This window comes from Mesitornis unicolor, unplaced genomic scaffold (genome assembly GCF_000695765.1).
Source record: "Mesitornis unicolor isolate BGI_N332 unplaced genomic scaffold, ASM69576v1 scaffold35433, whole genome shotgun sequence".
Classification (NCBI taxonomy): Eukaryota; Metazoa; Chordata; class Aves; order Mesitornithiformes; family Mesitornithidae; genus Mesitornis; species Mesitornis unicolor.
The window spans coordinates 47,481-61,658 of NW_010175983.1; the positions used below are offsets into that span (position 1 = coordinate 47,481).

Consider the following 14,178-nt stretch of genomic DNA (forward strand, 5'->3'; position numbering starts at 1 on the left):
ATATTTGGATAACAGTTTGGCTGGAGGTATGAAATCCAGGCCCTCGAGCATCTCACTGTAATCCTTTTGCAATGTCTATGCTGCTGCAAACATGATCAGTGAAACAGTGTGCCATAGGGCTGACTTTTACATCAATCCTTTGATATTTGCCTAATAAAGGTGTTTTTCTGCTAGTTTTGAGCTACAGTCTACCAAAAATGTAAACTACCTAAGGGACAGAATTTGAAGCTGATGAGGTTAAATCATGTTGGTTCTTTGGATGACTTGAAGTTTCTACATAAATTGATGTAATTTACATTAGTGTAGCAAAGAAACCAGTGATAATGATTTATCATGTTACTGCTAGGCTTCTGTAACATGCATGGTCCTGGTGCTGGACTGTATCTTAATGGTTAGAAGTTTCTTCCAAGGATGTAAAATCTGGAGTGATAAATTTTGAGAAGCATCTTAAGGTTGCAAGCTTTTGCTTGTTTCTTAGACTGCATTCTATTTCTCTTTACTTATAGTGACTGTACATACATCCTTAGAATAAAATCACTGTTCCTTTGTAGGAAGTTTCTGAAAACCATTTCTGCATGTATATAGTTCTGTCATTTCAAGCCTTTGTATCTTCTCAACTGTACAAAATTTTTCCTTTCCTCTCCCAGCTCATCTCCTGAAAATGCAGGGAGTTATTTCACCAGACACTGAGAACCCAATTTAATGAAGCTCTGGAAGAAACATCATCAGAGAGGTCAGAAGTCTTTCTGTAAGAAGCAGCAATGCTGTTCCAGAGCAGGGAGAACAGCAAGAGGAGAACCAGTGATGCTGTGTCCGCCTGCTTGGCTCTCTCAGTTATTGGAATTGCATTCCTCAACGTACAGGTGCTGGAGCAGCCCCCGCGCTGAGTGATGGGTGGTAGATTGCAGCCTGCTCCATCTGCGCCCTCATTTTTGAAGGAATCTGCATCTTTTTGTTTTCTTATGTTTTGAAATTAAGAATAACTATTTCTTTCCTCCTTGTTTCACTGTGGTGTAGTATACGGTTTATTTGCATTATTGCTGCTTTCTTAAACTTCTTCCCGTGTTGATGTTTAGTCATAGGAAAACATTCCTGTAATAACTGGGGAAAAGGGAGGCTGCTGTGTCATTCCCTCACTTGCTCCTGATGCTGGAGCTGTGCCACTCTGCTCCTAGGAAGGCAGCAACAAGGGAATACTTAGCGTTGAAGTTAGCAGCTGCTGGAGAAGGGGAGGCACGTCCTTCCTCTCCTGCTTGTAGCATAAGGAATAGTCTCTGCAGCTGTGGAGCTTCTATGGGCCAGCAGCCGTCAAGGCAATTTTTCTGCTGGCTTGGGACCTAATTGTCTGTAAATGTTCATTTCTCACTCTTAGAACTTGAAACCAATCAGAGAGAATTAAACCAAATTTAATAAAATACTACTAATAAAAAGGAAAATCCCTCCCAGATTGAGTCCTCCTTTGACAAATAACTGCCAGCTGCAAATTTTTACAGCCCACTTGTCAGCTACTGAATAAACAGAGTTTCTATTAGCAATACTGACAAACTCCTCTGTATGTGGAAGATGAGCTAGCAGGTGCTGCCATAATCAAGGTGTCAGAGTCCATGAACAGTTTGTATTCAGCAGAAGAAAGGCTGTATGTAAATGATTACATATAAATATAAGGAATGATAGTGGGAAGGTGAAAAATGTGGCTTGTCTCTGTTCTCATGTGTTTTCCCTAGCAGGTGCATTCGTGTAACCCTTTCAGTGTCTGTCTGCAGGCAGTAAAGCCACACTCACAGAGCTCCTCAAATATGTTTCCTTTCTCTTTAAAGGTAATTTGACATTGCAGCATTTCACTGATATTAAGCAGCAGCCCTTAGGAACAAAAACCATTTGTATATTTAAGCATGTTAGGAACATGAAGCAGTAAAAAAATTTTCCTTCATTATCCTGATCACCATTTAAGTTCCTCGCCACCTGAAAATCCAAGTAGAATTTAAGTATTTGAAAGATTGTGATGCTCTTCCCATTAATTGTAACTGACTGCATTATTGACTCATTTATATGACAGGACTGACAAGTCAGAAGAGAAATAGCTGCAGAAACTGAAATCTCTGGGAGAATATGGCAGGATTTTTTCCTTTAATGCTTGAATGTCATATAAAGTAGCATTTTATTCAAGACATATTCTTTTCCATCTTTCACAGACTAATCCTGCGCAGAGCTAAATATCAATACAGTCAGAACTGAGACAAGCGAGTAAGAAGGTCAAGATTTCACGTAGCTGAGCTCTGAAATGTTCAGAGGTTTTTTTGGTTGTTGTTTCCCTGTCCTGTGTCTTTCCTGACCCACAGTTGTGTGAGTTGGCATTTGCTCCTGGTCCCTTAACAGCCATTTAATGCTGTGTAATTAATGAAGAGCTTGGTGTAAAAATGAGAGCAGGTAGAAGCAGTGCTGGACCAACAGCTTTTTTAGTGCCTCATTTGTTGATTCCTTTTAGTGTGCTTTTTCTGTGAGAACATAGTGATGCACAGCCCAACAATTAGGACATGTTGGTAATTATCCTCACACCATTCTCTCTCTTAGATGCCGTTTTTATATCTTTGCAGTCATTAAATTACAGTGAGATGTCTAGATCTCCGGAAATCTCACTTTTAGTGCTGTATCACTGCTGCAATACTGACCCTCTCCCCTCTGCCGTAGTGAATGTGTAAATGGCCCCAGTTGTAGCCTTCTCCCAGGATCACAAGACTTCAAAGCCAGGAGGCTTGTAAAAGTAAGGCATCTTTGCTGCATTACCTGGTAACTCATTGAATGTCCTCAGTATCCTCCTTGGATATTGCTTTAAGTGATATTCTTGTGCTATTAGAACAATGATATTTTTTCCCCAGTCAATCAATTGGTGCTTTGCTGTGGAATCAACAGTACTGGGGGGCGAGTTAGTTTTGGTTGGGTTTTGGTTTTTTGGTTGGGTTTTGGTTTTTTTTTAGACTTGTATTAGACTTTAGGAATGCAGAAATTGCATCCAGACGTATAAGCCCTTTTGGTGCTGGGCACTGGAGAAGCAAACTGGGAAGGGAATGTTGTGGCAGGGGTATGGAGAAGATGCATTTTGTAAATTGATTTTAAGGAGGTTGTGTCACCTAAAAGTGAATTCATGTGTTATCTGTGAGAAGGATTTCATTTGAAAGTACGACGTCGTGGTTATTTGAAAAACAGCGTTCACTGAATTTGTAAAATAAGCGTGTGAAAATGACAGATTAAGAAGCATCTTTTAGAATGCTGCTGCTTTTCTAAGTGAGACTATTTTTAAGCATATGGGAATTTGTATAATAAAGACAGTGGAATTTCTTTAATCCATATGAGCTCAGGAATGTATTTCAAAATCTTAACTGAGATTAAGTTGAAAGTCTGCTACATTTCTAAAAGATAAGATTTTGTTTACCAGCTTCTGGTTTGTAGTTTTACTTTCTAAATTATGCAGTTTAATTTATTTGCAAACCTCTTTTGTTGCTGTTGGATTAACTGCACAATATAGTTCAACTATATTAATGCATTTTGTCATCTTTAATAAAAACATTTCCTGATATGCTTGTTCTACCTGCTTGTTTCCTTTTTTCTTCTCGGTATCAGATGAATGATAGTAATGAGGTAGTGTTTCAGTATTTTCAATGAGTTGTGTTAAATTAAAAAAGTAAAGCTTTATTGAGCGAGAGTTTTAAACTTGAAAATTATCTGACTCAAATCTTTTCTCTGTCGCTGCTCCCAGTCTAAATTGACTGGTTTACTTCCAACAGTTTGGTATGAAAAAAACCACACTCAGTATTTTTTGGCTTTGAAAATAATATTTATCTCTGTTCTGCCAACTTTATCGTCATTGTCTAAGCAGCATTAAAACTTTTGTATACAAACTAGTTGCTAACAGGCACAGACTTGAGGCTTTGGGGAATTTTTGCTGGGGAGTGATGGTAAACTGGAGTATTTAAGTTTGCTTTCAGATGTAAACAGTGTGACTCAGCTACAGCCATGTGGACAATTTAAAATAGTTAAGAAGCTCATACGCATTTGGGAATAAGACCTGAAAAAGACAAGTAGAATGATGTAAAGGATCTAAAGTTAATACTGAAATGTCTGTACTTTCCCTTATTTTTAGGGGAAGTCCATTATCCAAGTCTTGCAACACAACACCCAGGACTGTTGAAAGCATAGAGATCTTTTTACCTTTCAGATTTGCAGCTAAGTACAGGATAGCATCTAATGAGAGGAAATTTCTTTCTTACTTGCTTTTTTTTGTCTTTGGTATGTTATTTATGATCCCTTAAGAGCCCCTTACAGCATGCAAACTCTTTACAGACCTATCAACCATATCCATTAGCACTCTTTCTTACACACATTCAACTCCCAAACTGCACAAAAGGAAACCTTCTCTCTTCAAGAAAACACATCACAGCATTGAGTTGATGCTGGTTTTATTGATGGGCTTACAGAAAGAAAGCTCTACAGAGTGATACGCACTTCTTAGAGGAGCAAGCAAATGGAAATGGGAATGCCGCAGCCGTGTATCTTGGTGGCCCAGTGGCACAGCCTCAGGCACTCTGTGCTGCCTAGGCCAGCTCGTTGGTCTTCACGCTATGCTCGTTGTTTGAGTCCTCTCTTCTTCTTGTCTGTAACCTCGGAGAGTTTCTCTTCCCACAGGTTCTTGTTGCATATCCCAATCACGCAGCAAGCCAGGCGTTTCCCAGCATTTCCGTTTTCCAAACTGGCCTTATTGTTGCCCTTGCCCATATCGTCTTCCTGCTCATGGATCACAACAGATCTGCCCATGATGGAGTATGGACCAAACATAGTGGCAGAGAGATTCGTTTTGTATTTTCTGATTTTGCCTTCTTTAGGAAAAAAGTTGCCGAAATCGCCTGGGTGACGGGGGTGATTCACGCTGAAAGGGTTATAGTGTCCTCTCGTAGATTCACAGCCGTTGCTGAGGTCCCCAAGCTCGTGGATGTGTATAGCTCTACCAGACTGGTTACTATCCAGCGGAAACCCGTCCAAGTAAAATATGGCTTCTAATCTTCCATAGGAGTAACACTGTTTGAATAAGACTTGTCCAGTCACCTGTGGCTTGTCAGCATCTATTTTGGAGCTGGGCTTCATCTCACAAGTGGCGTAAATCATCCCATCAGTTTCATTACCAGGCATTGCTGGAGACAGCAAGTTCTGCCAAAGGTCATTCACTTTTTTCTGTATGTCATGGAGTGGCTCTTGGCTCGGATCTTTGTCTGCCATGGCAGGCAGGGCAAGCCCAATCACCAGACAAAGCAGCAGAAGCATCTTGGCAGTCCGAAGCCTGCAAAGGGTACAAGAACCTACAAAGAATTAAGGGCTATTTTTTATATTTTTGCAGCAGCAGCAGCTGTATGGCTGGAGTGAAAGGCATGCAGGCTGTGGCAGGGCCGAGCAAAACAGCTGGAGCATGGTCCCGGTGGACTGCTGCTTTCTAAATCTGTCTGATGTGATGAACTGAAACCGAATCAGAATGCGTATGCATGTTTCAGTGCAAACAACTGACACTCATGACTAAAAGAAGTAGTAGTGATTTTATATTTCACACTAGATCTTGGTCTGAAGAACTGCCTCTTTTCCCCTGCAGGAAGCAAGTAAGCCAAAGTGTTATTTAGTCTAGTTTTGAGTTCTTATTGAGGGTTTTCTTCTACTATAAATTCCAGCAAGACAGCCTGCCAGGAGGCTTTTTTTTTTGGTCCATCTACGTAACCACTAGTCAGGCATTACAAATGAAAAGTAAAAATCCAACAAGTTGGTTACCTTACAGAGCTGCTGGCGAATCCCTCTGTAGTAGCTCTTTGCTCTCCTAAAGCGAGATGTGATCAGACAGAAAGCCAGAGCTGTTTGAAGTTGATGCTTATGGGAAGTGCGTGTTTGTGTGAAAGTTAGGTAATGCTGGCCCAGGGGAGGCGTCACCGGCAGAGCTGTGGGAGGGGAGGGAGGAAGGAGGGGAAAAATTTTAGGCATTTTCATTTTGGGCAGGGTGAACACTTTGTACTTTCTTGGTTAGTTTATTAGTCTGGCTCTCAGTTCTCACAGACATTCCAAAAAAAGGAGAAAAATGTTAACAAGCTTTGAAATTAATCTTTCTTTTGATGACTTTGTGTGCTTATCTAAAACAGGCGACCTTCAACGTGCAGCGAGAGGAGAGGAAGGAGCTTTACTGAGGCGCCATTGGGCAGTTTGCTCACTTATGTGCTGGTTGTCGTGGAGCTGGTTTACTTTTTTATTTCTTCAGTAGTCAAAATTGAAAGTGGTGCCTGAGCAACGTAAGCTGTTCCACATGGACATAGACCAAAGTTTCTGTGGTTTTAAAACCTGCATTAAAACTGTAGATTTTGAGGTAGATTTCAGTGATGCTTCTCTGTGAAGTTTTAGGGCTAGTTACTGTCTGCACTGTTACTCACCAAGGTATCTGCTCCACTGAAGCCTTTTTTTTCTTCTTCTTTTTTTGGAAACAGCAGTGATTTCTTTGCAAAGAGAGAAGGAAGCAGTACTGAGGCAGTGCAACACCAGACCGAGACAGAAATTGTTTCCCAGAAGCTGGCTGGAGCATGGAAAGTTCACACCAAGAGCCAGGATTGCCCATTACCCCATGCCTAATTCTGCCTTCTCTGCAGCCTTTCCCAAGTTCATTCACTGGCAGTCTCTGAGCTGGGGAAATCCATACTTGTGACATGGTAATACTATGAAATTGCTTGGTTTTAAAGCATTTGAAAGAGGTAAAATACTTTATAATTAGGTTTTGTAAATATATGCAAAAATGTTCAGCTAACAGCCAGCCAAATGCAAGGGGTGGTGGTTTAAATTTGTAAAATGCAAGAAGCAACTGTCCAGTCTAGGTACTATTAGAAAAACTGTTTCTTAGCATCATAAACATTTTGTAAGAGGACATTAAGCATGGAAGGAAGAAAAGGAGCGTCGTCATTCATGGTTTACTCCTTGAGTCACAGAGTAGCGGACTGCAATCAAGTTTAACACTGCTGCAAGGACATTTCAGAGCCAGCAGTCAGGGCTCCAATAAGATAATTTTAAAGCTTTAGTTGAATTATAAGGCATATAAGAGCTGGGGTCAAAATTTTAGCTAGTTCAAATACAGTAATGCTGCTGGCTTCAGTGGTGTTTGTGCTGCTTTCCACCAGATTCTGTCCCTGAAAGACCCACCTTGAAGAGCCCAAGGTTCTTGCTGCAAAGCTCTTTTTTGATGTACTGCACATGCGGGAATGAAGCAGAAATGCAGAAGGGTGTAAAGGAGATGATCAAAGGGACAGAAAGGACTGCAGCAAAGCTAAATGATGTATTTGTAGTGCTCTGCACTTCAGAGACTGAAAAGGAAATACTAGCTGTGGGCTGCTGTCAGAAAGATGTATTTTAAAAAGGAGAAGGGCTGATAACTACATGAAATGCAATTGTCAGGGTGATTTGGCATTCTGGCTGGTTCTGAGAGATGAAAGTTGCTAGGTGTATCCCTACCAGCTGTATCACTGAAGTCTACTGGCACCCACTGCCTATGTTTTAGTTTTCTGGTTAAAAAGAGATGCCGAATAATAGACTAACAGCATTTAAAGCAGAGAGCAGTTAACACAGAGGAAAGCCCACAATGACCTGGCCACACACTTGTCCTTGTGTTACAATCCCTGTTTAAAAAACAGACCTCCCCTTTTGTCCCAGTTGTGCAGATCTATCGTATCCTGAATTTCGTGCCATGTCCTAGTATGTATGCCTCCAGGGCTCACAGGATGAGGTCATCAAAACAACTTCTGCAGGGTTCTCTAGACCACATAGAAAACCCAGACTTAGCTTTGCACCTGGGCTTTAGAATGAACTTTACCAGGCTCTGCTCACAAACTCTCAATCCGTGCTATGACATTCTGGGTTGGTTGGTTGGGGGGTTTGCTTTGCAGTGACATCATCCTATTGCGTCACCCTGCTGTTTTGACATCATTTGATTTATCCAGCGTAGAGTTAGACGTGATGAAGGAGTGCTGCGTAGGAGAGTGTCCTTTTGTGGCGAACAGTAGCCTTGCTTTGTGTCTGCAGCCATTGGATCTGCTCTCGGTGACTTTATGGTAGAATGAGTCTCCATAAAAATGACACCCTGAGAAAGGAGGTTTTACATCTTCTGCAGCGGGTGACAGAGCTGACTGCTTTTCTCCACGTATGGCTGAGACTGGAGCCGCTAAAGGAAGAGAGATGTCTGTAGCCTCAGGGAGGCAGAGTCAAGATCTTTGGAAACATAATCTGCCCCTTCAGGTCAGGGCTCTTCTGCTATTTCCAGCCATGGTCCCAGGTGGGGAGCCAGTTATGCCACTGGGCCATCAGGCAGCAGCAGGGGTACCTGGCATTTTTGGTGTGTGGAAATTGGAGACTGCAGGGCACCAAAACTTCCACGCGTGGAGCTTGGTGTGGTGTCGTGCGTGCTCTGTGCAGCACCTGCCTGCGGGCACAGCCCCAGCCTCACTCATGGGTCCGCGGGTAAAGCCTGCAGAGCTGATTTTCATCTGCAGAGCTATACGTAGCACTGCCAAGTTAGGCAGGATTTAGGAAGCAGAAATGCTGTCAGGGTGTCCGCAAAGGTGCAGTGACTTTGGGAATTTACTGCCTGTCGTGGTGTCCGACACAGCCTGTTAAAGCCTGGTGGAGCTCCAAAAGAGAGGCTTCATCCTGGACTGAGCGGTTTTAGCTTTTGTGGTGAGCACGGGAATCGTGCCGGACTGCAGGCAGCACCTCGGCCCACAGAAATCAAGATGGGGGAACTTGTCTACAATTGGTATAAGGAGAAAAAATAGAAAACAAAATGAAAAATCTTGCTGTAGCAACTGGAAAAATCTGTCACTGGTCCAGGCTTACTCTTCCTGTTTATTCCTGTTGCTTGACTTGGTGTTTCTATTTAAAGAAATAAAGATATTCAGTGCCTGAGATAAGCATCCATTTATAATAGTCTTACAGAAGAGTTATATGCATTTCCAACTTTTCATGGCATTACCCATAAAAAAATCGGGTTAAATAAATATACAAAAGGGAAACAACAATGTACTCTCTGGGGACTAATTTCTTTTGGAAATAGAAGATCATGCAACTGTCAAACTACATCAGCCAATTTGGAAAATTATTGAAATTCTTCCTCTTTAATAGCTTGAGAAGAAATCATTTTATGGGAGTGAGAGTTGAACTATAAGTAAGCTTTTTGAAAAAGCTGCATTCAGAAACTCATTCTAGGTCTGTCAGCCTAATCTAACAAAATTTTGTCTTCACATGTGGATATAAAATATAAATACATAATGTAAAAAGTAGGCATGGAACCCAGCTATGAGACAATTTAGGTTATTATTAGTGTTTGCGTTACCTCCCTGATCCTTTATTAAATGTTTATCCTTTCTGCTGCATAGCATCAATCTGAGAGGGGTTTGCTGTTTGAGAGGAGACAAGAAATAAACACGGGACTCTCCTCAGTCCTCCAGAGGTGGATTGGCCTCCTTCAGACACCAATGGCCAGAAGTGGAATTACTCTGATTTTTTTTTTTTTCTTCAAAATGTGCATTGCACACACTGTGTGTACTTGCACAACTTCAATACTGTGTGTACTTTCCAGTTAAAGAACTGGCCATGATTTTCAGATCTTTCTGTCCTTCTGGTGTACTAAAGAGTCACAGCTACTGACGACAGGTTCATCCCTGCCTTCTGATTGTGCACACTGAGATGCTTTTGCTGTTACCACAGGGGCTGGAGACGGGTTTTTGTGGATGCTGACAGCTCCCAGGTGCTGTCTGAGGCCTTCCACTTGAGTAGGAGGCAGCAGGACTTTCCAAGACCATCAAGGGGAAGCTCAGTCCGTTCCCACAGAAACAAGCCCAGTTCTGGATCAGGCTCGTCCTTGTCCTCAGGAACACGTTAGCAGAGGGAGAGAGGGCAGGGAAGTGCTGCTGCAGGGAGCGGGGATGGAAACAGGCAGGAAAGGAAGAATTATAGGTACTTGTACAGACATAAACCTTGAGAGTCCCAAAACTGGCCCAATCCTTCTTCACACATTCAGTTTAACTTCTGTTATGTTTATGTGCGAAGGATTGGTCCTGTTTCACTTAAGCAGCAGACAGTATTTCAAATAAGAGAGTTTAAACTCTTGATTTATGTATTGCAATACTGATACACTTTGCTTTATTGCAACAAAACATAACCCAGAGTTCTCTTTAAATAACCTCCAAAATTTATTTGAAAGGCTATGGACTATCATGGATACCCAGTGCCGCTAAAGACTAGGAGTAAAACAAACTGTGAAGATATACAACTTGTTTTGAAGCCTGCTAGGACAGTGGTGGTGTGTTCTCTCATGACCTCTTCTCTTGTATTTGTGCTAAGGTCTGAAAGGGATCTGGAGACACCATACCCAGCCATACTAAGTTGAATCATGACATAAGCTTGTCTATCCTGTTCCTAAAACTCATCATTGATGAAGAATCTACCATCACCTATGGCTTGACTATGCTTTCTCTTGCAGTTTTTCCTCTCTCTAGCCTGGTTCTCACTGCAGGTTAACCCATTGCTTTGGTTGTATCCATAGATTATTCTATTCTCTGCAACAGCCTCATGCAGATTGAGAGTTTAACTCTGTACCAATGGCTCTTCCCCCTTTCAGCTAAACAGTCCCAATTCTAATCTGCTTCCCTCCTCAATTTTGTAGGCCCCTATGTTGAGTAGATTGGCTTTTCCTGTGGACTGTACACCTCTTTCTGAAAGAGGAGTGCACAGACATCTCAGTGCATCAGTCAACCAGCATGGACCACCACTGCTCTTGTCTTGCAGACTCTGTTACTCCCTATATCATAACGTGATCTTTGCCCAGTACTTTCCTGCAGAACGGCTGCCTATGCAGTTGTTGCCATTTCGTATTTCTTTAGTTGGCTATTCCTGCCAAGTATGGGATTTTACCTTTGTCTTAATTGAGTTACCTCCCTGTTTTTTTTATTTCCCTCACCCGTTAATGTTTTTCCAGCTTGTCACAAACATTTTGAATTCTAATCCTTCCCCACAGTGTGTTTGCAGCCCTTCCAGCTTGATGTCAGCTGTGAATTTAATCAGTTTACTTTTTGTTCCATCATCCAAGTCATTAACAGAAGGGCTGAATAAAACCAAGCCGCAGACAAACTTCTGCACCCGAGGCGGACTGTCCTCCCCATCGGGAACTGACGGGTTACCAGGTGGGGTGCAGATTTCCTACTATCTCTGTACCTGCTTTATAGGACTGTAATCAAGACTGGTTTTCACTTGTTGTTGTTTTTATTTCCCCTGGCTTTTGTGTAAGATTGTATGTAAGAGAGTAGTTAAGATACTTAGTAAAGTAAGTAAAGATAAACATCTACTTTTTCTCTGTATGCAAGTCTTGTTATTCCCTTGTAGAAAGAAAACAAAAGGTTCTTGATGTCTTTTATTTACTTCCCTTTCAGGCTTTCAGGTGAATGCAAGAAGTTTGCCTCTTTTAATAGTTTTTCTGTGGCTGTGACTCCCGGATTGAGCCTCACCAATCCTCCCTGAATCCTCAGGCTTTGTAGGGACCAAAATTATTTACTGGTCCTACCTCAATGTATCTGCATTACCATTATTCCCCTGGGAGAGGCAAAGTGTCTTTGAAGTGTTGCTAAACACCAAGTGGTGCCTAAAACAAGCATCCAAAACCTAGTGAAAAGCCACCTTTTATGTCCACATCCTCACATTGCTACCTCCCTTTGACAAAACAGTTGATGGGCCTGCTGTTTTTCAATGTTACATCAGCTACAGAAGCAAAGATGAAGTTAATTCACACTGATTAGACCAAGTACATTTCCAAAGGTTCACATTTATGACCCTCTGTTTGTAAAAGCCTCCCAGTTTGTCCATGTTCCCCACCACCTTCATTGCAGTTGCCAGTACAGTAAGGCACAGTTCGCCAGAAACAGGAAAGCTATGCCCATCCCTAAGTTTGCATTTTACTAAATAAAGCGAAAAATTATGAAGTTTTATTTACAAACTCTGGAGGAGTTTGGCACTCCCATACCACAGAAATGAAGCCTCCCATTAGGACTTAAATTCTTGCTGACACCTTGCCCCCATTTGAGCTAAATAGAACTAATTCTCTATTTAGTGATTTCACTTTTCAGTGAAGTCTCCTAGGTGAGGGCACTTTCTGAAACTAACGGCATGTTTTTTCCAGTGTTTGTTTATTCAAGTGATAGTGCTTGAGGTTTATAGTTATTATTAGGTATGGTATGTAAATATGGCTCTGCTTATACTTGCACCTATGGAGACCGAGGCCACTGTCACATCATGGGTGCTGTACTGGGGTTTTGTAAGTGAGGTGTCACACCTGTGGGGAGGAGCGGACAGGACAGATGACCCAAAACTGACCAACAGAGTATTCCATCCCATATAAATCATACTCAGTATAAAGCTGAGGGACCACAAGCGTCTCGACCCTTCTCAGCCCCCTTCTCTGCCCTCTGCTCTTCTCCTGCAATGGCTGAAATCCAAGCAGAACCCTGCTAGTTCATCTGCCTCCGATCCTGATCCATGTGTTCCTGAATCCAGTTCCTGCATCCTGCTCCCATCTGCTGCTGGGTCCAGACTGGGACTTTTCCAGTGCCCTGATCTGCAGAGCCTCTGGTGACATAATCGTCACTGGGGGGATGGGGGGGTGGATTTTATATTTGTTATTTGTTATATATTTGTGGATCTTTAATTATTTTACTATTTACATTAAGTTTTTTATATTATTTTTGTTGTTTTATTAAACCTGTTATTTTATTTTCCAACCCATAAGTCTCTCTCCTTTATTCTCTTTCTCTTCCCCTTCTGGAGAGGGGAGAGGGGTTAACAGAGAGCATTCAGTGGCCAGCCCAGCCCTAAACCTGGCCACACCTGCAGCACCAAAGGCTTTGCTTTGCACAAGGGCAAGCTGGAGCTCAGCAGAAGCTGAAGACAATCGTTTTATGGAAACAAAAGCCGACCTGGCTTTGATAGTGGGCAGCAGTTTCTGCTCTGGTGAGAGCCCAGCTGCAAATCTTAAATGTAGAGGTGGGTGTTATGGACCAGCAGCTTTGGAAGTCAGTCTGCAGCAGCATCCAGGAGGCTCCTTGAGGAGGTTCCTGGTCCTTGAGCAGGCGGGAGAGCAGGGTGAGTGCCTGGAGGCTTCCTCAAAGCAGGTATTTCACCACAGATGTTGTGGGATGTTATTGTAGGAAAAAAAATTAAAAAATGTCTTACTGTTCATTGCCCATCTCCTTGGAAAACTGCATGGAATAGCTCAAGGCCGCTGATTACTTTTCAAAGCAGTTTGTGGTAAAATAATTGTAATTGTGTCTTTAAGAATAGCAGAAAAAAACCCAACATCCCTCCATTTATCTGCAGAGTAAAAGTTGTGGCTCCCCACCTTTTTAGCCATATTTATTCTAGTGGGTTGATTTTTGTAAGCATAACTGAAACCCTGGGAGACTAATGAAGTTTAACAGTGTGTGTTAATTATATCCACTTTTGTTGTCTTGATGAAAACACGGGATCCTAAATCCTATTTACAGTCCGAAGTTTCAGAGGTTCCAGGCCCCTCATCTGACCTTCACGTCTCTTAGTTTCATGCAGCTTTTGTAAGCCTCTGCACATATTTAAGTTCCCCCTGTGGAGAATAGTTTTGGAGATCAGATGTTCAGGGATTAGGAACACAAGAGTTTTTTACCTTGTTTAAAATAATAACTTACACTAAAATGTCAAAATTAAGATTGTTTTCTTGAACTGTCAAATGGGCTGCAGTATGGGGAACCATTTTTAGGAAAATAGAAATCAAATTGTTTTTATTTAAAAGTGACTCGCCTTTAAGAATTTTAACAGCAATATTTTGCACACTCTGATCTTGCTATCTGAGGTAAATACATTCACTTGAATTCCGCCCCAGGAAGATTAATTCCTAGTTAAGCAAATAATTAAAGTCAGGGGCCACTCTGAGGGAGAGCAAGGAGGAATAGTCACTTTTATACAGAGGTGCTCTCACTTTTGTTTATATTGGCATTTGCTTTCTTTTTTTCCCCCTCTCTTAACTGTGCAGCGGAACAAAACTCCCCCAAACGGTGACAGGTTTTAGGATCTCTGCAGAGGAGCAGCATGGGTCTGGGC

General features: G+C 42.0%; 2 protein-coding genes across 2 annotated transcripts in view; one reads left to right on the plus strand and one right to left on the minus strand.

Moving 5' to 3' along the window:
• Window positions 1-1,770, plus strand: part of CCDC149 (coiled-coil domain containing 149) — a gene marked incomplete at its 5' end in the record, with an annotated part of 40,551 nt that extends 38,781 nt beyond the window's left edge. The window contains one exon of the mRNA XM_010181618.1: window positions 1,728-1,770. Within this exon, the coding sequence (XP_010179920.1) occupies window positions 1,728-1,770 (43 nt within the window). The remainder of the gene's footprint in view (window positions 1-1,727) is intronic.
• A 2,844-nt stretch (window positions 1,771-4,614) lies between these two features.
• Window positions 4,615-5,316, minus strand: SOD3 (superoxide dismutase 3, extracellular). Its single transcript, XM_010181619.1, has one exon. The coding sequence runs from the start codon at window positions 5,311-5,313 to the stop codon at window positions 4,615-4,617; it is 699 nt and encodes a 232-aa protein (XP_010179921.1). The 5' UTR covers window positions 5,314-5,316.
• Between the last annotated feature and the right edge of the window lie 8,862 nt (window positions 5,317-14,178).

Coding starts and splice junctions, on each gene's coding strand:
- SOD3 (XM_010181619.1), bottom strand. CDS start 5,313: ATGCTTCTGCTGCTTTGTCTGGTGATTGGGCTTGCCCTGCCTGCCATG.